At 33.9% G+C, this 25,272-nt stretch overlaps 1 protein-coding gene across 2 annotated transcripts; it reads left to right on the top strand.

Annotated features, from left to right (window-relative positions):
* The first annotated feature begins 1,587 nt into the window (after window positions 1-1,587).
* On the top strand, window positions 1,588-22,477 carry LOC126760084 (protein TIS11). 2 transcript variants are annotated; one of them, XM_050475467.1, is made up of 4 exons: window positions 1,588-1,644; window positions 1,912-2,696; window positions 18,314-18,636; window positions 20,846-22,477. In XM_050475467.1, the coding sequence occupies exons 2-4, from the start codon at window positions 2,616-2,618 to the stop codon at window positions 21,651-21,653; spliced, it is 1,212 nt and encodes a 403-aa protein (XP_050331424.1). In that variant the 5' UTR covers window positions 1,588-1,644; window positions 1,912-2,615; the 3' UTR covers window positions 21,654-22,477. The 2 variants fall into 2 exon arrangements, with proteins under 2 accessions (XP_050331424.1, XP_050331425.1); XM_050475468.1 differs by lacking the exon at window positions 1,588-1,644 and adding an exon at window positions 1,657-1,745.
* The last annotated feature ends 2,795 nt before the right edge of the window (window positions 22,478-25,272 follow it).

Here is a 25,272-nt window from a genome sequence, read left to right as displayed (position 1 = left end):
TATTTTGCATGATCGATTTGAAAGGAAGTTCTTGATCGTCTGATGATCTAATGTTTTGTGTAAATTGCAAATTAAAAAAAAAATAAAATTGAACGATGCGCGTGGTACCGCCCACTTTTCCTGAAATCCTATATCTGAAGAACTAAACTAATTTTAATCAAATTTTGTGTATAACATTATTCGATGTGGGATTCGTGTTCAGTCTGTCGTTGAGTCCTGGCATTCACTCCGGCGAATGAGAGTCTAGTCACAATCCGCATCAGAGCAAATATTTTCAGCACAGGACTGATTTGCGCCCACTCCACTATGAAAAAGAAGGACGATGTGACCAAAGATTTCTTCTATGAGCACATGGAGCGCGCCTATGAGAGCTGCCCCCTCCACGATGAAAAATTGTGCTTGGCGATTTTACGCCAGGGTGGGCAAAGGAAGCATCTTTGGTATAACAGCTAGAAAATTCAGCCTCCATGGAGAATAGATGGAATAGATGTTCCATTGTACGACTCTGATGAGGTTCGAACAGCAATTACCCGCCTGAGAAGAACTGATAAGAAGCATGAATCAGCTTCTTTGTAGAATATCTTCGGACGAAAGCATGCCCAACGATTGGAATTTAAGTTTGCTCTGCCCAATACACAAAAAGAGAGACCCCACAGTCTGCGCCAACTACCATGGGTTCAGTCTCCTCAACATCGTATACAAGGTTCTAACGAACGTATTGTGTGAAACATAAATCCCACGGTCAACAAACCGATTTGCCCTTGTCAGTGTGGCTTTTGGACAGGAAAATCAACAACTGACCTGATGTTCACCATGCGCCAAGTAGGCGTACGTTTCAATGTTGTCGACCTAAGCAAGGAGGGGCCTCTTGATGTTCCTAAGATGCGACTTCACTTCAAGCAGACGACTGACGGGATGGTTTTTACGAAAACAACGCCCTTTGTAACAAAAAATCGTAATTCGTCACCCTGCCTACTGCAGAAGTTAATGTTGATCAGTGCTGTTTTCTTTAACAGTAGTTTGCCTCTAATATTCTAATTTTCCAAGCGAAAGTACTTCAGTCACCCTAGGTATTGGCGTTATTTTTTTAAAGGTGTTTAAGATGTATTTGATATAAATCATAGAGTTTTATGATATTAAATATAAATCACGAAACATATATGATTTCATCAATTATATCTTGAAAAATGTTGGAAAGTATTTTTTATTACAGAATATAGAAAAAAGAATCACATGTGTGTCGATGGATTGTATGTCGTTTTAGTTCATATAACGTGTGTGTCGTGTAAGTTCATATAGTTTAATTAAAGTATATTTAAATGAAAACTATATAACGTTTTGCCATGAATACATAAAAAACATGTTCATACAATTTAAAAGTAACTGCTGCAATTGTTATTATATAACTAAATAATCTTTTTTTTTGTTTTAAATAAACTCGTTGTGCTCTAGAAATAATTTGACTTGGACAAAGCCTGGGACGGCGGCAGTTATTAATTGCAGCGTGGTAGTTTCTTTGATACGTTTTATAAATAGTGTATCGAAAGTCGATAACATTTATACTTCTGTAGTGCTTATTTAAAGCAAGGTTTCAATCAGTCTTCTAATCGAGTTTGACGAGTGTGGTTTGTGTTTTGTGTTTTGGTATAAATTTGAATTTACCTAATTGTTTTAGTTATAGTGCTTTGTGTAGATAATTGGAACTAAAATTATTCGATGAATTAATTCAGATTGCCGTTTATTGTGTACTGTTCAAATATTTTTTCCTATTCAATATATATATAAACGAATTGGAAAAAATATTTTGAAGCTTTTAAAACATTGAGGATTATAAAGAATGTGGCAAGGATATTAGAGTTAGAATCGTTTTTATTAATGCTTCCAACGATTTGTTTAAAATTCATATTCTAGATTCCAATATACTGTGAGCGAATAAGAATATAACCGTATGTAGAATTTGATAAAATAGTAAAAGGAAAAACTAACTCAAAGAACTGTACACAAATCATAGTACTTTGTCCTACGCAAAAAACCGCACAACATAACTGCCCTGCAAGCAATTGGTAGTATGAATTCGCGCCGCCATTAACGCTACTAACACAAACGATTACGCCAGAAAAACAAGAATCGACGCAGCAACAGGCTGATAATATTCGATATGAAATAAATAGAAGCAAAAAGACGTCGTCAACCACAGCACAATAAGAAACGAATACGAGAGCCGAAGGAACTTCTCAAATAAGAAGAATCAAAATAAAACATAATACATATAAATTGGAATAACTATAAACGAAACAGCGATCATCACACATATTTGCCCATGTGCTATATCAAGTGTATTTTTGTGCTGTCATTGCGACTTTCATTGTGGTTTATTTTCTTGTGCTTTGTTATACGATCAATTGAAAACCAAATTAAAAATAATTAAATATTGCAATCGAAAAAGTGGTTCATAATACGTTATCAAAGACACACACATCTCTATTTTAACTTGTGCCTTTGCCTGGAAGAATTCTAGAGTATTCATTTCGTATCGCTGTGTACAACGGGAAAAGCGTGCTTCTCCCCATAAATTATATATTTTATACTTGGAATAACAATATTTGTTTTCGATAATGTCTGCAGCTATTATACAGCAGAAGAGTACAAACAATTCTTCATTAATTTACTTTGAGTGCGGTGATATTTTTAAAGCGGTAAGTACTATAAATGTTAACCAGTATTTTTATAACTTATATTTAAAGTGATATATATTGAAAAAAAAAAAATTAAAATATATACATATATCTACATTTGTATGTTACACGTACTAATTAGAAACAATGGAAAACCAAATGAAAAATATTTTTCGGAGTTTGTTTATATTGAGAGTATTTCAAATATGTATATTAAAAAAATTATACAATTACAACATACTTTTACATTTGCATATAAATGGCACGCTTACATTTTTTTTTACGTTAAAGTTCTAACGTTAGCCATCGATTAATGAAAAGGAATTTGTTATTTCAACAATAATGCATTACTGATAAATCTCGTGAATAGTATATTAAAAGTATAGATGTTCAATCCATGCGGCGAAATGGTTTTTAGCTATTTATGTAATTATAATATTTAGATTTCTTTAAAGTTTAGTACTGTCTTAAATCTTTAACTATTCTTTTACTCAGAGGAAACATCTGTTATGAATATCTATCTAAAACCATATCGTTGTGTATCGCGTATCAATAATATACTATATTAGCGAGTAAAACCACAGTAAAATAATATACACGCTAGTTCATGAGAAGTATAGCATTGATAATAGTGGAACGTACTTATATTTATTTATGATGGACACCAGCAAAACCATTGAGCAGATTAGACAAGCATATAAAACCGTGTGCGGCAGCCGGGACGTTTGAGTAGCTAAGAAAAAAAATCAGACACAATAAGTATATTCCCAATAGAGTATTTATTTGCTGTTTCACTCTGATGCCTTCACATGGTATGAATGTAGTTGAGCGAACGATCATATCTTAAAACAAAAACTGATTTTTCACTAATTTACACAAACCTAGCTACCTTAGTTCCTAAATTCATTTCGTCCTTTACATATACATATTTCATTGGTCGTAAGAATTTTTTTAATTTAATCTTAAAGAGTTTGTCAAGTACCTAAATACATACACACATATGCAAGTATGCGCGTTAAATTTTTTAAATTGAGATAAGGAAAACCTAAATATACATATGAGCACTTCAATGGTATATGTACAAATTATTATTCTTGGATCTATCTGTATATAAGTATACACTGAAGGTTTACTGATCGTTACACATGTATACTCGTATACTCCTAGTTTACACACTCACTAACTATGACTTGATTTATAATACATTAGTACTATATGATTGTTTACTTGTACATATGTTTCTTTATGACATTACAATATAAGATAGTGACGCATTTAGTACATTTCCATTTTATATATAGATATACTTTTTTATATATAGATATACTTAGTAAACGTTACGTTTATACAATTTTAATAAATAATGTCTGTTTGAAAATAAAGTTATTCATTTAATAACTTGAAGTAAAATCAAATTTATTTTGATTAAATGTTGTGACTGCAGTTTACACCTAAACAATTACTTAAAGGCATTGAAAAATATTTAAATATAATTCATGTCAACGGTTTTAGTACGGTTGTGTACTGTCGTTTGAAATTTCATTGCGGTCTTCAAAATGTTCAAGAAGCTGGCTTCAAGAGGACATTTGCAGATTGCAGACAAAACATTCGTTGTCGTGCGGATTGTGTGGTGCAGTCGTCTTTGTGTTCAAAGCATAAGACATAAGCATTAGTATAGTCATGTCATAAGCAAACTAATGTATCAATAGCAAATTGCTTCGAAAGTCGAACATCGTACATGATGGTATACGGCTAACGCACTGACAACTGAGGGCATGATCGTCATCCGTTTCATACAAGAAACGCACATATGCGCATGTATAAATTTGTTTTTATATACTTGAATGAATAAAGATCGGATTCGTACTCCTAAGCACTGCTGAAAGAAAATGGGGGAAAGGTATATGCTGCTTTCATGTGTAATAACTACTATTGACATTTGATACCAAACGATCGCATATTTATTTAAGTAGTAGATTTTACAAAACTTTTGGGCTTACAAATATTTTTTGTTAAACGTTCTCTTATTAGTTCGACCTAGTGTGTTTATATGAATAAAGGCTAAAATTAATTAACAATCCAGTCAATTCAGTTGGATTTTTGAAACATTGGCATATGTATTTTCTACATTGATTGATATTTTAATATATAATTTTCTATATTCACTCCGAAAGCATTCTCCAAATAATTTGAAGACATAATATAGTTGAAGGGTACACACAAGCTGGTTATACAATAAATTCATTCATATATACATTTTAATATAATGGAGAAAAAGAAAGTTTTTTTATATGTAATTGAATCGATTCTATAAATATTGCAAACTCGAATTATATTTATGTTAATTTGTATGCCTTCGTGCCTAAGAAAGGTTGAGTTAATGGAAAAACTAACTCTTGTGATTCTGTAGACAAAAATAATAATTTTTTTTAATGGAACAAATTGACTTAAAATTTAAAATTAGCATGTTCAATATTTCTACAAGATGTCTTGTAGATGAACTTAGAATTACATATTGCTGAGGGCTTAGCAACAATTTCCGTTTTCCGTCCGCAATTCCGTTTTTAACCATTTAATTTTCTCTTGTTACTTATGTGGTAGTAATTTATAACTACCAAACTTTGATTAAAATAGAGGTAATGGTTAATATTGTGTTTTAATATTGTGTTAAGCAAGTGACAATAAGATAATGATGAACAAAAACTGACAAAATAAAATTATTGCTTCCATTATTTTAAAGATTTAAGTAACATACCATACAAGTAATCCATCATCTCTGCAACCAAAAATAAAGCGACAAAAAATTTCATTGCATTGATATTAACTATCTAATTTCGAGTGGAAAATATTTAAATTACTTACGATTGATTTATGCAAGCTTAGGACTCTGTATAGATAACATAAAATATAAAAGGATATATGGGGACTGCCATATATTTAGGATAATTGAAATTAATATGGCTCCTTACCAGGTACTTCAGGTAACTTGTTTGGCGTTTTACACTTATTCAGCTAATTTCAAATATTGTTGGTTAGCCAAAAACTAAAGCTATCAAAATGTAAGTAGTTTTTGAGTGGACAATACTCACATTTATTTACATATGTTCATATATGAGTATGTTTGTATAAAAAATTAAACTATCGCATTTAAATACACCGTACCAAATTTGAAACACAGATAAGGGCTTATGAACTCCTCTGAATACTAAAATTTTCACTACATAGTAATGGTCGACCTAGACCTCAATCACTGTATGTTATGTAAATTGTGCCACTCTTTTGCTATGCCATAGTTTAAATACCTCATGGTTACCTAATGGTGGGTATATAAATCGTAATATTTTGCTTGTTTCTTTTGTTACTTTTCCGAAGTCATCGTCAATACAAAACCGGTATTTGAAATCAGAGACAGTGTGCGAGTATAATCAAAAGTACCAACAAATTTAAGGGATTGAACTTTTAGATACAACGTAGACAATCATGTCATGCACATATTATTGAATACGTGTATGTATATGTATAACATAAAATTTGCCTCTTAATTGGGCTCACAAACTTGAAATTAATTCAAGCAAAACCTTTGTATGGGCAAAAATTGCTATGTTTTCCACGAAATTCAACTGGAAAATGGATTTGGAATATATTTTTCAAGTAAACTATTAGTATGCATATGAATATTATATATAGAAATGGTTTCAGAATTTACACAGCTTCAAAAAATGAAAGTAAAAATCTTATTTACAAAAATATTATAAATTTCCATCTAAAATTGGTGTATTACAAAGTTAAATATTATATATTAAATTATTTAAATTAATTATTATATATTTATGATATTTCCTTGTTATAACCACTTTAACGCTTAATGATCGTTATTGACATGATTATCCTAAGCCTGGTTAAATACCACAAATTTTATATCGAAATAAAATTACAATCCTAACTTAAAATTCACACAGTTCAAAAATATGTTTATAGCTTCACAAGGTAATTCAAAATGCAGTTTGGCTTTGAAAAATAATTAACCATCGTTGAAAACCTCTTCTAGGGGCCTAAGATTTCATAAGTATTGTATATATGTATGTATATGTGTATATGGTATATATTTTACTTTCACAACATATTAAATTTAGAATAGTTTCATTCATCTGGCTGTTCTTTTTTGATCAGCATGAATAGGCGAATTGGTTTCCATTTATTTGTCTTCCGTCAGTTCATGTAAATGCTAACTTGAGTACAAATTGTAGAATCTTTATGAACCTTGGCTGAACGATATTTTACAAATAAAAAAAAAATTATAAATAAATCTCATTCCGGGGATTCCCCGAAACTGCATCCGAATACATATACATTCATTAATACGATCACTGGAACAAGGCTTTATATCCCCACGGGGACTACGTAGCCGCTAAAGCAACAACAATCACATTAAAGCAGATATGTATTTGAAAAAGTGGACGGGAAAAAGAAGCAATAAATACGAGAAGTTTGGACACAATTCCCACGACAGCCGGTTCTACGCACCGGAATTGACTCGGATTTCATCCGACCAAGGGCTGTTCTTTCGGCGATCTAAGAAGTTTGGAAAAACTACAATATCATTAATGCTGTAAAAAGCATAAACAACTCCACCGCTCCACCGTTACATATTGCCCTACTGGATATCACCCGAATATAGGAGCGCTACTTTGTAGTGAAAATCGTTTGGTACTAGGCGACTTAACGCGCACGACGATCTTTGGCATTCCTGTCTGTCAAACGATCGTAGGGAGATGGAGCTGGCGGAATAGATTGACGATTCGACATTCTGCCCAATGAATGATGAAGCCCCCACCAGAAATAGGGGCATCTGTAATAGCTCCCCCGATATTACCATTGCTAGCGGTGGTCTGATAAATACCATAACCTGGCGACCTATGCGAACTCTCGCATCAAACCACCTGACCATAATTATCTCGATCGAGAAACCTCCCGATTTTGTTTCTGTGGACGACCGTATCTTTGTTAACTTTAACAAAGCTAACTGGGTCGGCTTCACAGAATTTACTGAGAAAACCTTCACCGCTCTACCCATTCCTACGGCACGTAACCGTTGGCGAACATCGATTCTGCAAGGTGATCGCAGCAGCTGCCGCTTGCTTCATTCCGGTTGGAAGAATTGCGGAACTCGGTCCTAATTTCCCACCCGAAGCAGCTGTTTTAGCTAACGGACGAAATGGATAGAGCACTTGAAGTCCTGCAGCCTCCACCCGTGTGAGCTTTGGTCTACTGTCAAGGCTTTGTCTAATCCGAAGAGACATGATGACTGCACCCTTCAGTAGGCCAAAAGGCTGCGCACCATGATGGAATCAACATGCTTATGCTAAAACATCTAGGCTCGACGGGAGTAAGCTACCTCACCAAGGTCCTCAACCTGTTGCTGACCACTCTTCAAATACCCGATGTGTGGAAAGTCGGAAGAGTGCTCCCACTATTGAAACCTGGGAAACCCGCCAACAAAGGGGAGTCCTATCTTCCGATAACTCTCCTCTCCCCAGTCGTGAAGACACTTGAGGCCTTGCTTCTGCATCCTCGGTGTTCATTTCGCCTCGTTTAAACTTAGCAATCCACTTCCCATCGGTTGCTTTCCCAAAAAGCCATGTTTTTTTTAAACTAACATGTTGCTCCATTCAAAATGATACATCTCAAAAAAGATTAGTACGAAGCTGTCAAATTTATAAAAGTAACTTTTAAAGATAAGGTATGACTAAAAATCTTATGGATTTAATGTTGGTAGTGCCACCCCCACTCCCTGTTAATGTTAGGGCTACGTTTTTAAACGATTTAAAAATAAATTATAAATGACATATTACAAATTTAAAAGAATCCGAGCATTGGTAAATAGCATAAATTTAGGAGAAAGATCAATGTCTTTTTCACACGGATTTTTATTCTGGAACCAATCTACCGTGAAAAAATTGAATTAGATGTATTTTGAGCCTTCCTCCACTAGTAAAATTGTTAAGTCAATCCAAGTATTATACACAAAATAGTGTTTTTGATCTAAGCCGAAAATGGAGGGTCGGATCTTTCAGTTACATTTTCGGTTGGATAACATTGATTCAATTCATTCGCACACTAACTAAATAACTGAGTGGTAGTCACGGGGTTTCTCATAAAATAATATCGCATACGCGTGTAATTGATACATACATATGTTTGTTAAATAAAAAGAATTGGAGTAAAATTTCCACATTTGCATGAACAGCAGCATATAGTACATACTTATATTATACATATGCTACATTTAACTCCTTCGGACTTTATATTTGAATTATTTTACCGCTATTTCGGTGGTAAAATAGGTATTTAATGAACTCGTTGAACCTATCGTTTATCACTATTCTTATCTTTATCGGTTTTACTAGATATGGACAGGAGGGAAACCAAATATTTCTTTCAATTTTGTGTAGAGATAGTGGGATATCGCAGGGTATAGTTGTGCTTACGTTGCTACCGTAATTGAAAATTAAATAATTCACCCTAATTTAATTTTTTTAATTTAATTTCTTTCTATATTGAGAGTTTTTTTTTTTTTTGCTAATTTGTGGCTTGTAATAGCTAATTAAATCGTTCATCTGTACAGACATACATATGTATGTATATATGCACTTAAAGTTATTTGTCTGAAAATATAGCTTAGCACCAAAACCTGTAAGATAATAATAATATATTATTCTTAACATACTCACTTTTGTTTGCATTTTCTGAACAGGAACTAAGATCACAATAGTCGTTTTGTGAGCGTCAAATGTACGTATCTATATGATGTGTGTTTAGATTGTGTGTTTGCTCAACACATGTACCGACATATATACATTCATACATATATTCATACACACATATAAAGACGTGCATATATACATATCAATGTATATACATATGTATATACAAGTATTTCTACTTGAAAACAAGAGTCAAGCAAGTCTTTGCCAGCACTCTGTGTTCGGCTTTGACTCACTCACATGTCCGGTATTTGTTGTCCATGAGCGCCCATACGAGCGCGATACAACATCACATACAATTACATATAAATAAACCTATACGATTATGTATATGTAACTCCGTACTTATATACGATATATTTGTGTACATACGAGCACAAGCATATTTTTATGTACATATGTATATGTGTATATATATAAATCTAGGTAAATAATTTTGTGTTTAATATAAAATTACTGTATAAATTAAATACTTGTACTTTTTAACTTTGTAACATATACATACATACATATACATATGTATATATAATTTATATATCTACATATATACTTATACATTTAGGTATATAATGTGTTTGTTCATACATGTGGAGATAAGTGCTAACACACGTTGCTTAAAAATAAATTTAACTTGCAAGTTGTTTGTTGGTTGAAAAGAGACAAAGTTGATATTTTTCTTGAGAGTCTACAACTTGAGAGTTAGTGATTACTTTGGGTTGCGTACAGGTTTTTGAACACGCTACAAGGAAAAGATCACTTTGAATTTACATACATATGTAAATATATTTATGCCTGTTTATATATGTATGTATTTGTATTGTGTAAATGTGTTTGAAAGTGCAATATGTGAGAAAATGTAGATGCGAAGAGCGAAACTATAGGGTAGATGCGATTGTGGTAAACCAGTTTATAACGTTCAAAACAATACAAAGTAGTGTAGTAATGCGATATGACGCAAGATGCGGGAATCAGTCGAATGGCAGAGTTGTTTAATTTGTTATCTGGGTTTTTTTCTGAGTGAGAGTATTTGGATGGACTTCCCTAATCTCAATTTTCAATGAAAAGGAAAATTAATCAATGCAAACTAGGAAATTTTTAGGTTAAGAGACAACAACTTACCTCTGTTTTGTAATATTTACAGACAAAATTTTAAAAACGTAAATATGTATGTATGTATACCTCAAATGAAAATGTGCATATATTCTTATATATGTACATATGTATATCTATATAGATACCTGCTTTCATTGTGTGTTTCTTTTTTAATTTTAACGTTAACAAATCAAATCGGCCATTGCCTGTTTTAAATACCAGAAGAGATGGTTAATTGTGAAATATGAAATTAGGTAAAATATTTTGACGTTAATAATATACCTATAGACCAAGCTTACCTAAGAGGTGTTAGACTTAGCGCTATAAGACTAGCACCGAAAACTACAATTTTAGCCAATTTTTTATTTTTATTTTTGCGTTTCAATTTGTTGCATGTTGTGTATGTATTGCCTCGCATGAATATGATTAAAAATACGTACAGAAAATGCAGTTAAAGATTGCCGATCACAGCTTCAGCTGAAGTGAAGGTATTTCAGCCGGTTGGGTTTAGCTGAGTAGGTTGGCTATTGCAATAATAAAAAAAAAAAAACTAAGTTGATGGCTTGCGTTATTATTTGCTCTGTCTTGCCGAGTTACCGTAGATGAGTTTGCCTCATTTACTTGACTTCGCTTAAGTTTTGCATGGTTGCTCAGCAGGTTATTGGAAGAGGCATTTGCTTTGGGTTTCTTGTGATTTAACTTTTTGTGGAGTGAGTGGTGTGTTGTTTGGTGTCTTCATAGTAGTGGTTTGAACTTGAGCTCTATACATAATTGGTAAGTTGCATAATGTGTTACAGCATCGAAGCAAGAGTTTTGTTTGGCTTTTTTATTTCCATTTATTGTATTTTTGACGGTTGGTTTAACGTTTCCAAAAAAAGTCTGGGTATATGAACGTACATATGTACATACATAAGTATGTATATGGTCATAAATGTTGAAAGATTGTGTACTATTTAAGTTTATAATCTTAACTTAAGAGCTTAGTACCAATTTTTGCAGATATAAAGTAAAATGAAAAATATAATTTGTTATTAATGGATTAGACAATATGCATACATATGTAATTTATGAAAGTATGTATTTCACAACTGTAATGTATACACGTTGTTAACTATGCTTGCAAACCAAAGATAATTTTAACAGATTTAAATATTTTTTAGATTCATTAAAATAAAATAGGAGCCAAACCTTTGTTTAAATTATACCACATGAACGAAACGAATCTTCTAATTTTACATAAGAAAATGTGTTTTGTCTCAAAAATTTTGCACAACATATTCAAATGTATATAGAAATAGGAGTATTCTATGTAGTACGTAAAATTTAAAATAATTACATTAAAATGGATTCAACTTTAGCAGAATAATAAAATACATCATATTTCATTGAATAGCTTCGTTTTTTTAACAGAAGGTCACGCTTCCTAGATATAACAGATGTATCAGATCCTGGCAAAGTGCATATGGTAATTCTGCTCAAACGTTTTTCACTACCTGCTACAAATTTCTCAAATTGGTTGATTTTCGTTCGAAACAATTCTTTCATATCGGTCCTGAGATTTTATATAGAGTTGAGGCTAGGAAACTGCACAAACTGATGCTTAACCTCAATTCCGTCGACTATACAATCACTTGATGAAATGTTTAGTGTCATTATCTTGTTGCTATACCCATATATGTATGTATGTAAATACTATAAAGTTTTATACTTTTGCAACACATTGATTGGTCACCTAAAGGTTGTACGTATTACCTAAAACTAAGCGAGATAGATATAGGGTTATATATACATATATAAATGATCAGACGACGAGAGAAGTTGAAATCCGGGTGACTGTCTATCCGTCCATCTATCCAAGCTGTAACTTGAGTAAAAATTAAGATATCTTGATGAAACATGGTACACTTGTTCTTTGTCAAAAATATATGGCGTTCGGAGATGGGCGTAATCGGACCACTTTCACATAATGCCTTTAGCGAATGCCATCTTATGATCATAACCAATCCAAATCCAACAAAAACTTTTCAAGCTCCTAGGTACCGAATATTTAGGCTCCAGTAGCTATAGTTGACAAATATTGGTCAATGTGTGAGATATATAATTGAAATTCATGGATAATCTTTTCCTGACATTGGTATGTCTGTGTGTCGAAAATGGGTTGAATCGTGTCAATACTTCCCTTAGCTCCCATATACCTAGCACAACGATTTTCGTACTTCAGATGATTTTCTACCCCATATATCAGCTGACGCATGAGTTATCTCTATTAAAATGAGAGAGCGTAGTTATTTGATAACAGTGTAACCTTGCGCCCAAAATGCATAAAATAGGGCGAAAACTTGATATAATTAATATTAGGATTTTCGTACATCTAACAGACTTTACTCCATATGATTGGTGATTGTGTGTGAGGTAGTTTATGAAACCCAGGAAGCATATTCGGTTGCACCCGAACTTAGCCTTCCTTAATTGTTATTTCTATTATCTAGGGCATTAGCTATCGTTTGAGCAAAATATCCTCATATTTCTTGGATCTCCTTTCAGCAAATCGGACGATTTATTGTATTAGTTTGCTCTTTCGGTTGTATAGCTCCATGTTTAAAATGCATTAAAAACTAACAACTTGTATAGATGGGTAGAAAAAAGCATTGCAGTGCGGAGGAAAAGGAAATCGTCTTGAACCTCAGAGAAGAGGGCTAAAGTTTTGGGAATATCGCTAACACATTAGGCCGCTCATTGTATTTCGTGCAGAATGTCCTAAAGATTACAAAGAATGTTTAAACTCGCGGTGGACCAAAAGAGACATCAACAACAACGGACAACCATATCGCCACTCTTGGTAAAAAGGACCCATTTATATCTTCAAGGATAATATCAGCCGATATTGGTAGCTTAATAGCCCTGACAGACGGACAAAATTAAAACGCATTAATCAACGCTAATGCGCATTGAAATTTTATGGTGACAGACGGCAGACTTGTGCATTTAGACAGCTGATTGTGAAATTTGTTTATTTATATAAAAAAAAAGTGAAATAAAAATTAATAAGAGAAATTGTTAATAAAAATGTTGGTATTTTTGGAAAATCAATATAAATTTAACGAAAAAATACGTTTATTATTAACTACGTTCAAAGATAATCAGGGGTGTTGTGGAATCGGATAGTTGTCGGAATGAGAATTGAAACCGATCAAAAAAAGTAGTAGGTGTCATGAATTCTGATATAATTGGTTTGATATTCGAAGCAGAATTTGTATCGGTTTCGGGTGTCACGGAAACCAATTTTATCGGTTTTGCTATCTGAAACAAAGCAAGAAGATAGTCGCTTATAGATTTGTATTATAAGTTAAGAAATCAAGTTATTTTATTATTTCAAATTAATTTATCTTTTTTTCTATAGGGGAAAACATAAGTATAAAACATAAAATGTTTTAATTATTGAGTTTTTGGAAAAAAAATCCGGATATTTAAAGATATTAGATTTACAAAACGTAATTTAACATCCAAAAGCGTCTCTATTCATTCGATAAATGTTATCTCTTAAAATCTTTCTTTAATTCGGAACTCATTAAAAACTTTAAAGTATTGCTTCCAAATGTATTCATTTGCAAGTTTTGTCACATTAGTACACAGCTAATTCGAATATTGGTTTTGCGTATGTTCGAAAAGACGAAAATCCAATCAGCTTCTGTGACACCATTGAAAATCATAATTGGTTTGCAATTCTGACATCTAAGCAATTCTGTCTTGGATTCCACAACACCCCTGAATAGAGTTAAATTAAAAGCAATAATTGATTGTAACGCGAAAAAAGTGTGCGAAATAGTTAAGAATATTGGAAAAATGGATAGCAAACTGTGCGTTGTTTATTTTCTGCCATCTAAAAATATGAAAATTTGTTTTTGTTAATATACTTGCACATAATTTAATTACAAAATATAAAACTGCTTACCATTGATGCTGTAAACGCAAAGGAGGCGGCAGACTTCAAGCGACATCTGTCAAAAAATAGCAAAAATCGACAATTTTTGAGCAGTGTTGCCTACTCAAATTTGGTAAATTCAGCTAAATGCACGAAATTCTTGTTCATTACAAATTTGCATTAACATAGGTCAAATGCGCAAGTAAATGTAAATTAAGCCCGCTAATGCAAATTAGCGCTGTCGTCTGTCAGGACTATTATATCTTTCCGAATAGCCCGACGAAGGCTACATCGAGCTAATTTACCTGACAGGATAGCAAGAATAATACCATTATTGCAAACAAAAATTACAGATAATATTACAATTCGCGAAAAATCATGCAATTTGGTCCGCCCCAAGTGGTCAGAAAAAGTGGGCGCAATATCTTGTGGAGTGACGAAAAATAAATTAATTTGTTTGAAACTGATACCTGACGGAATGTTCGTCATCCGAAAGGTAAAGAATTGCATTCATAGTATACAAAAAAAAACCGTTAAACACAGTGGCGGCAACATAATGGTCTGGGGCTGCTGATAAAAGATTGGTTTCAGGAAAATATATCGTTCTTTTAAATGGCTATATCAATCTCCCGAATTAAAGAATCTTGGAAAACACTTTGGGGGCTAAAGTAACGGATTGGGATAATGTTCAACACACTCGTTCCAAAATATGGATCAGTTAAATAGTGAGTTTTGTTAAAAAATCAATCTCCCGACTTGATATCCTTGAAACACACTTATCTCCAGTAACGGAAAACGCAATCGTTCCAAAATAAGGAATTGGAAATTTGTTGATAAAACCGGGAGATACTGACACACAAGAAGTAAATAAAAATCAAATAGGAAACAGAAAACTCAAACTGATACATATGTATATTTGCATTTAGAGTTAAAAAATTCAACTATTTAAAGTGCGTGTTTGTTTGACATGGACAAAATAATGGGTGTAAGCAATTTTTACTTAATAGCTTTGAAGTATTTGCAATTAAAACGATTTTGTTGTAGTTATATTTTGCTTTACTATATTAAACCTAAATATGTATGACGAAAAATAAAACTGAAAAATTTCAAAATAAAAACAAAAAATGAAGTTATCCTTTATTATATTCCCGGGTTTTTAATAACCTGCATATCTACCATGGTTTTTCATATGTTTTCTAATTCTATTCGACATGGATTGAAGTTATTTTTGGCAGTTTTCCAATAGGGTATCATCCCAAAGGTCCTTTGCTTTCCGCTACATTTGCGCCAATCTCCTCTTAAGGTCAGACACTCCATAAGTTTTCAATCGAGTTGGGATTAGGGGATTGACTAGGTCATTGCATACAAATCACATTTGCATCCTTGAGCCACTCAGATACCAACCACTATCTCAGCGGCATGTTTGCTTCAGCTTTTATGACGGCCATGACATGCACCTATAATATCCGATCCCTTAATTGGAAAGGTGCCGCTGTCCAGCCGGTTTGATGTCCTCGTAAAAGTAAAGGCTGACAACAACGTAGTCCAAGAAATGTGATGGACTAGGACTGAGATGAGTAGTTCCTTGTGGCATTTACTACAGTGGCCATATAAAGGAGCGCAAATTCGGGGTGGCATTCGTGGTGGGAGAGAAACTTCGAACGTCCAGCCTCAATCTGCATCAAAGCAAAGTTCTTCAACATATCGCTGATTTGTGCCCACACCCCGACGGAAGAGAAGGAAGACGTGACCAAGGATGTCTTCTCTGAACGTTTGGAGCGCACTTATGAGAGTTGCCCCCGCCACAATGTCAAAATCGTGCTTATAGACTTTAAGGGCAGGGTGGGCAAGGAAGGTATCTTTGGCACAACGGTCAGTAAATTCAGCCTCCATGATAAAACATCCCCAAATGGGTTGAGGCTGATCGACTTCGCCGGGGCTCGAAATATGGTTATCTGTAGTACACTATTCCAGCATAGGAAAATTTATCAAGCTGTCTCCGAATCGAAAAGCCATAAACCAATTCGATCATGTTTGTAAAAGACGGAAGACACGTCTCCTGTGTTTTACATGTGCGAACTCACCGAGGTCAAAGTATCGACTCGGACCATTATCTTTTTGCAGCCAAGATTCTCATCTGCCTCTGTGCAGGAAAAAACGCACGTCGAAAACACGAGGAAGGTTCAACGTCGAGAAGCTGCAATCACAACAGTCAGCCGAACGATTTTCTACTCGGCTTGTACTCCTGCTCTCTGAGAGCATTCATCAACAACTCGGTATAATGGAACTGTGGGACGGCATTTCAAGCTCCTTACGTATAAACGAAACCATTGGTTTTCGGAAAAAGCAAAAGCTGGTGCGATCGGTGTTGCAGTGGAGAGAAAACAGACTTCCTACCTCGCAACGTTACAATCGACCACAATACGTGCGGAATGGAATAGAACCCGAAAGTTGAAGAGCCAAGCGAGACGTATTTGCAGACAAAAAAAGAGAGAGGCCGAAATGTGTGAGTACGAGGGGCTTGACAAGCTGGCCGACAGGGATAATGCTCGAAAATTCTACGAAAAGATGTGGCGACTAACAAGAGGTTTCAAGACAGGAGCGTACTCTTGTAGAACCACCAGAGGTGACCTAGTAACCGATGCCCAGAGCATACTAAAATTATGGATGGAACACTTCTCCAGCCTGCTGAATGACAGTGAAAGCATAACACCAGAAGATGGCGAACCCGATTCCGCAATCGATGACGATGGAGCAAATGTTCCATTGCCCGTCCATGAAGAAGTTCGAATAGCAATTACAAATCTGAAGAAAAACAACGCGGCGGGGGCCGATGGGTTGCCGGCCGAGCTATATAAACACGGCGGCGAAGAACTGATAAGGAGCAAGCATCAGCTTCTTTGTAGAATATGGTGGGACGGAAACATGCCCAACGATTGGAATTTAAGTGCGCTCTGCCCAATCCTTAAAAAGAGATACCCCACAATCTGCGCTAACTATCGTGGGATAAGTCTCCTCAAAATTGCATACAAAGTTCTATCGAGCGTATTGTCTGAAAGATTAATGCCAACCGTCAACACACTGATTGGAACTTATTAGTGTGCCAGAACTTATTAGTGTACCAGATATTTACCATGCGCCAATCTTGGAAAAGACCCGTGAAAAGAGAATCTTCGTCGATTTCAAAGCTGCTTTTTGACAGCACGAAAAGGAGCAGCATTTATGCCGCGATGTCTGAATTTGGTATCCCCGCAAAACTTATACGGCTGTGTAAACTGACGTTGAGCAATACCAAAAGCTCCGTCAGGATAGGGAAGGACCTCTCCGAGCCGTTCGATACCAAACAAGGTTTCTGGCAATTCGACTCCCTATCGTCCGACCGAATTAAATCCGGGTCATTTCCGGTAACGAAGACCCGGCTGTTGTGGAAATTGTAGATTTTCTTTTAATCCCGTTTTGTGGGCTGTGGTCCGATAACGCCCATCTAAGAACTCGTCTTTAATTTTTTTTAACCATAGAACACGTGTACCAAATTTCATTCATCTCAACTACACTTTACATTTACTGCTAAAGTTACAGCTTGCACAGACAGATAGACATGGGGATTTCAACTTGTCGCGTCTCCTATAACGCTATATCTACCTCGATTCGTTTTAGGTGATGCAAACAGCCATTAGATGAACAAAAGTATTATACTATGTAGCAATGTGTTGCAAGAGTATAAAAACCAAAAACAACGGAAATTTTTTTTATAATATTATGCAGTTAGCTTTCTATAATTATTTGGATAATATTATGCATTATCTTCATATGATTATTTGTTGTTATACACGTTTTTTAATGTGTTATATGTTTTTCAGAACCAGTCAAATGATCAACAGCAACATATTCGTTCAAGTCGTACAGTTAGCAACAATGGTGATATAATTACTTCCGAAATGGATGATTCTGTCAAAGCAGTCGACCAGAAAGTAAAGCTGGACATCAAGAAAGATTCTGATCAATGCCGTCCGCACACTGCGTTGACCAGAACCATTTCGCAACCACAACCTCAGGCACAACATGAGGCAAATGTTGAGTCCTATGTAACAACTATATTAGAAAACTTCGGAAACTTGAACTTACATCGTAAACTGGAGAGAACACAATCTGAACCCTTACCACAGCAAGTTAATACTTCTAGGTAATATAATAAACATTTTTTTTTCTAAATTGTAATACACTATTTTTGCATATTAATTTGATATAATCATACAATATAAACCATATTTTTGCTGCGGAGAACTTATGCTACAAATTAATTAAATATTAAATTATAAATAGTGTTATAGCTTTGATGAATCGTTGTAGGAATGAAGTCTACGCATTGTCCAAATATCCACATTATCCATTTTTTGTCATTTACTGATGCAACGGTCATCTTAAAAATTAAATTTTGAATAATTAACATAACGTCGATGCAGGAGAGTCACGAATTTCCTCAAAAAGAAAGAATAAACGTTAACTTCGTTTGCGCCGAAGCTATAATACCCTTTATAAATAAAAAAAACTTTCATGCAAAAACTTGACTTCGATCTAACAATTTGTATGGCATCTATGTATATGTTATGGTGGCCTAATCTAAAAAATTTGTTCGGAGATTGTACTGTTATCTCGAACAGTATTCCAAATTCCAATTTTGTAAAGATATCTTGTCAAATAAACAAATTTTCAATACAAAGGACTTAGTTATGGTCTTTCAGTTTGTGTGGCACTATATGCTGTAGTATGTTTGTATGTAGCCATTAACAATGATTTTCATGTTAACATATGGAAACTTCCCCGACCTGACACATACAAGTAGATGGCGCTAGAATTAAATCCATATGATTTTTAGTTAGCCCTAACTTTCAAAAGGGTGTACAAATTAGACAGCTGTTCGGAGCATTAAATTATATCATTTTAAGTGAAGCAACTTTTGTTTGTTTTGGAAAAAAAGATTAAAAAAGAACATTGCTTTTTGAAGGGAAAAATGTAGTTGCAACTGAAATTTCTCCTTTGCGTCGATATGTGACAATGAAACATAACATTTCGTTCCAAAGTTCAATCGACAGTTATCCAAATGAACTGCTCACGATGAACCCACTCCAAAGCGACTATTTTCTGTTCTAAGATTTCAAAATGAATGCTCACTGGGAAGAAATTGAATAAGAGGTGATCGCCGAAACTGAGGCCTATTTTGAAGCAAAGGAAAACCCGTACTACAAAACTGGTATCGAAAAGTTGGTGGATCACTATGATCAGTATATGTGACCTGGTCTACGAAAAGGCAGCTAACGTGCAAAAACTAGTTTTCTGGGAAAAGCTGTTAAAAATAATCGTCAGTTTCTCGTTATCTCATTAATTGTTCTCCTTTTTTTTGACACCTAAGACCCCTTTCCGTAGACCAGGTCACATATCACGTTTGAATGGAACTATGTTAAAAAAAAACGAAATACTGAATAATTTAAAGTGCCGGTATAATTGAGAACAGATGGAGAAAGCAGGCAGTGTGGACATTTGTTGTTTTTTAGTAATTTATAAAGACAGTTTTTCAAGGCATGTGTGCTGGCATTAATTTCATGTTATTGCCAAGATTTTGCCTTTATTATAAAAAATATAAATATATTATAAAAATAAGGGCATTATAATGTTCTAAAAATGATTTCGGGCAGGGCAATGCCGCGCAGCGACTTGCTCGAATTAATTCCAACAGAGAGGTTCAATTTTCGATCAGTTTTTGCGCGCATTGCGGCCGTATGTCGACAATAACGCGCAGAATATTCTGTTTCAAGGCGTAAATCGTCTCGGCCTTATTTGCGTAGACATTAACTGTTTAGTCGGGTGTATGGCATGTATCGCCGTCTTGTTGGAACCAAAGTTCGCCCACATCAACATCTTCCAATTCAGGCACGGAAAGGTCATTAATGATCACCCTATAGAATTCTTCATTCACTGTATCATTATGGATGACTTCATTTTTATTTTTAAATATGGATCAATGACTTTCGTTGATCCGTTTATTATCACAAATAAAAGGTAAGCTTCAACGCTAAACAAAATTTTCTTGAGAAAATTGGGATAGGTGGCCATCTCATTTTGGGTCCATTCACCTAACGTGTGGCACCTTAGGTCCGGAGTAAATCTAGGCATTATGAAATGGCAAACGAAACTGAGCATAAATCAAGTAACAGCTGTCAGAAAGGTCAGCTCCCATAAAAGTAGTGCCTCATTGAAAACCAAATGTCTAAAAACACACTCTATGCATGCATCAAAACTGAAGACAACGTCCTTTGCAATTTACCATAGTTATTTATACCAATTTTATAAATTTGAAATATTTATATTATATAGATTGTTTTCTTTGTTTTAAGATATAAAACCGAACTTTGTCGTCCGTTCGAAGAAGCCGGTGAATGCAAGTATGGAGAAAAGTGCCAGTTTGCTCATGGATATCATGAGCTACGAAACTTACAAAGACACCCAAAGTACAAAACCGAATATTGTCGCACATTCCACAGCGTTGGATTTTGTCCTTATGGCCCAAGATGTCATTTTGTACATAACGCGGATGAAGCTAGAGCTTTACAACAAATGCAGCAGCAACAACAGCAACAACAACAGCAGCAAACAAAATTGCAAAATCATTCCAGTTTTCATAACTGCATCACAACTTATCCATTGCAGCCTAAACCAGGAAACAGCGCAGCTAATCTCAATCATTCACTACCTTTGAGTCCTCCCCTGAGCATGTCAACAGGCTCAGATCGAGAGTCACCCACAGGGTCATTATCCTTAAGTCCTACCAGTTCTATGACTAATTTTACATTTGGCGATCAAGTTAGCCCGGTAAATTCGGTTTTCCAGAACACATTTCCTTACGTAAACACTCCACCCGAAAGCCCAAACGCACCAATTTCCCCAGTGAATACACCACCACCTAATATAATGTTAGGTTCAATACAAAATCAGACTTCGTTGTACATAAAGCCTGTTACAATTCAAGGCAAACAGGTCCTACAAAAGAGTTCGAGCTCTCCAATCGCTATAATCAGGAATGTTAATAAAATTCCGGCCAAAGTTAATTCTGTTTCATCACTTAACAGTGGTGAAGATGCACGTCTGCCAGTTTTTAACAGATTGAGCTCAGCTGTTGAAAAGTTTCCTAACAAAGCTTTATAATTTGACGAAATCTCAATTTGAATATAATTAAAATTTCTAGTTTTTTTGTTGTTTTACATTTTAAATTATACATATATATATATACAAGCTAAATTATTAAACAAAAAATATATTTTACGATAATTTATATATTTTATATTAAATATCTCTTTATCCAGAAAATGGGTATATACTAGAAAGGGGACTTAGTTCGTAGGAAAGAGTTGGAGAAAGATGAATAGGCAAAATATGCTTTTGCATTTATTAAATTATCTATATATAATATTTATTTTATATATACAATATATCATTTCATTTTGTTTACAGAAATATTTTATATACCACTAAAATACTTCCATATAAAATTTTTAATTTATAACTTAAACACAATGGATAATGTAATAAATTAGGTGCAGTTATGAAATTTATTAATGAAATGAAGTCAATGTGAGATGAGAAATTAATATTTTGTAGTATTAAAATTGAAAATATATTTACCCGGATACTATATTAACGTAACTACCTGTATAACGTAAATTATTACCTACTTTTATCTTTTTACACAATAATAATGTGTAAATGAAATGAAAAATATTTATTCCAATACGTTACAAAAACTCGAAGATGGTTAACACTGATGAAAATTCTCAAAGTGCCTTACAGTTAATTAAATATATACATATGTAGATATTTTAGTATTTATACAATTTTTATTTAATTGGTTAAGAGATGATTCGTGAATTAGTCGTCTTCCTTTTTTACTTTCGTTAAAAAATGCTTCCATTTATTTTTACATGTGCTTATACAAATTTTGAATAAAATACATTTACTTTTTCTTATTAAAATGTTTATAACTGTTTTTTCTTGGTAATTTTTTATGGGAATTTAATCGTATAAATATATCTGCTGGATAGAATACAAATTGGCTAAAACAAAAAACTTAATCCTCATTGCTCATTTTCTTTAAATATTCTCTATTACCCTTACAATCATGGATTAATGGTGTTGAAACGCATACTATACATAATTAGTTTATAAAATAATGTATTGAAAGTGCCTAATCCACTGGGTAGCCTGCGTGCCCATTATATCCGAAAAAAATCCAACGCTTGCTTAAATTAATTTAAATTTTTCCCCGATATACCAAATTTAAAAGTTAAAAGCTAAGTAATCAATATTTTGAAAATCAAGTTTTGAACACTGAATTAGTGATTTACTATTGAAATAGTTATTTGTTAATCAAGTCGTCCATAATCCTGTCTTGTATGCAATTTGAAATGCACAAAAACTGGGCGCCTTAGCCTAAGGTAACTCAAACATCAACAAAAATGTCGAAATAAGATTTCAATAAAAATCTAGTATCTCTGTTCCAAGAAATATTCCATACCTTCGCTAGGTACCCATAACCGATATGATGAATACTTCGCTTACAGAATTCTCTTTACACATCGATAATTGTACACCCTCTATACGAGAACAGAATATCAATTTGTACTTTACGCGAGAGTATGTTACGTACTATAGAAGGAAACTGCTCAAGAGCAGTAGTCTGCATTATTTAACGAATATTAAAGAAAATGCGTGCACTTTTTTTTTATATATTTATAATTAATTGCCGCGACGGCAAAGCTGAGGGTTAAAAAATTTGATTTTGACACCGCGTTAACCCATTTAGAACTTCCGTCTCATATACGATACACCAGAAGTAATAAATTATTTTGAAGTTCCCTTGATAAGAAATTGTTTTTGTTGTATTATTGCATATACATATGTATAGTATATATGAGCCTACTGTATCACATACGATATGGCCTTTTCTACCTAAACTGTAGAAATGTTATTTCTTCTAAAAATTTTTTTATGTTCTGTGATACCTTAGGACTAATAAAAATAGACAAAAAACACTTCAATAAAAAAAAAGTAGTTTCAGGTCTAAATGGGTAAAGAAGTAAAGTTGGCTGCAGAAAATTTGTAATTTCCCTGAAAAAAAAATTGAAGCGCGGTGTTAAATGCTTGTACAAATGGATGTAAGTATTAATAATACATTAATTTATTTTCCATTTAATTTTTTTTGTGATAATTTTTGAATTTAAGTGAGAATTTTACGTAAAATTCACGCTTTATTTAGGGATGCCGCGTCGGCATTAACGCTGAGCGATAAAAAACGCGCCGCACAACGCACAACAGTAATTTGCTTTATTTAGGGACAGCAGTTAGATTCCTTTGCGCTCAGCGTTTAAACACAATTACAATTAGGAGTATAATAAGACATCAATCGACGTTGAAATGTCTTTAAAAAAACATTTCACAGCAGTTACATATATAGAGCTATGGATAGAGATTTAGCGCACTTGCATTCATAATTAGAGATATGGCTGTTACTTGTAAAAGAGAGATATTTCCATAAATTTGTTATTAGGAGATCAATACTGCTTCTCACGCCTCTTTAAATGCGTAGGAAAATAACCGTTATCATTTCCGTTCAGATGTTGCTAATACGTTTTAGTTAAATTTCGTCATAAATTAAAAAAATAAATCAATAAAATGATAAAAAATCGATTTTTTTCAAAATTCTACTTATTTTCGGAGATACAGCCGATTTTGTGACGTGGCGTCCGTGTTCACTAGCATTGTCTCCTAAACTTTAAACGCGTTTTTCTCAAAATTGACTTTTTCGGAACGATACCCACGATTTCTCAGGTTCTACTGAAATTGTATCCCGTTACATTATTTACTTCTTGATTTGTATACTGCAATGTGAAAGACTCAAATGGATCGGATCCAGAGATATGTATGTGATTTCACCAAAAGTGGGCGATGCCACTCCCATCGTCCAATTTTCGGCTCCCATAAAGCTCTCATACCATCTTGGAGTTAAAATTTAATGTCTCTGACGTAATTAGTTATTGATTTATTGCGCTTTTAGTAGTTTTGAACAGTATCGTTATATGGAGAGTGAGCGAGGTTATCTTCCGATTTCATTTATTTTCACATGGTCGGTAGCAGTTCTTATAATATATGTATATATACATATATATTAAACTTATTAGAGGGCGGGGCCACGCACACTCTTTAAAAATTGTTCGTCCACAGGTGCCCCTTGCTACATTGCAAGGCGTTCGCAATTGCAGCAGCTGCAGAAAAAATAATTTGTGCAAAAAATAAGTACAATACAAATGGAAGTTCAACAGATATTAACAGCCAAATACACGAGCAAATCAAGCACTTTTCGAAGTCAAACTTTAATGGTTTGCATATGGCACACGAGTACATATTCATACGTGCCTATTTGGTTATGTTGAGAGCTTGCAGAAATATCATTTGCATTTGGCTATATTTAGTTCGGAGTGCTTTTGTAATCGTTCGCATTTACCACGGATCCTCTGTGACAAATTACAGTTTTATGTATTCATGTAGTGCTTAGTTGTGGTTTCGGTTAATGGTGTTTTGTGAGCGTGGTCCGATTACGCCCCTCAAGAACTTTTTAATTTTGTAATTTTTGTGTACTAAGAACCCGCATATCAAGTTTTATCGAGCAGTCACCCTGCTTTCGACTTTTCTCGTCCTCTTGAGCATTATATATATACATATATACTTATAATCGCTCACCTAACCCAACAACTTTATTAAATACAATATA

The sequence above is a fragment of the Bactrocera neohumeralis genome, chromosome 5 (assembly GCF_024586455.1).
Source record: "Bactrocera neohumeralis isolate Rockhampton chromosome 5, APGP_CSIRO_Bneo_wtdbg2-racon-allhic-juicebox.fasta_v2, whole genome shotgun sequence".
Classification (NCBI taxonomy): domain Eukaryota; kingdom Metazoa; phylum Arthropoda; class Insecta; order Diptera; family Tephritidae; genus Bactrocera; species Bactrocera neohumeralis.
The sequence above is the reverse complement of the archived record's forward strand: the minus strand, read 5'-3'. Positions and strand labels throughout refer to the sequence as shown.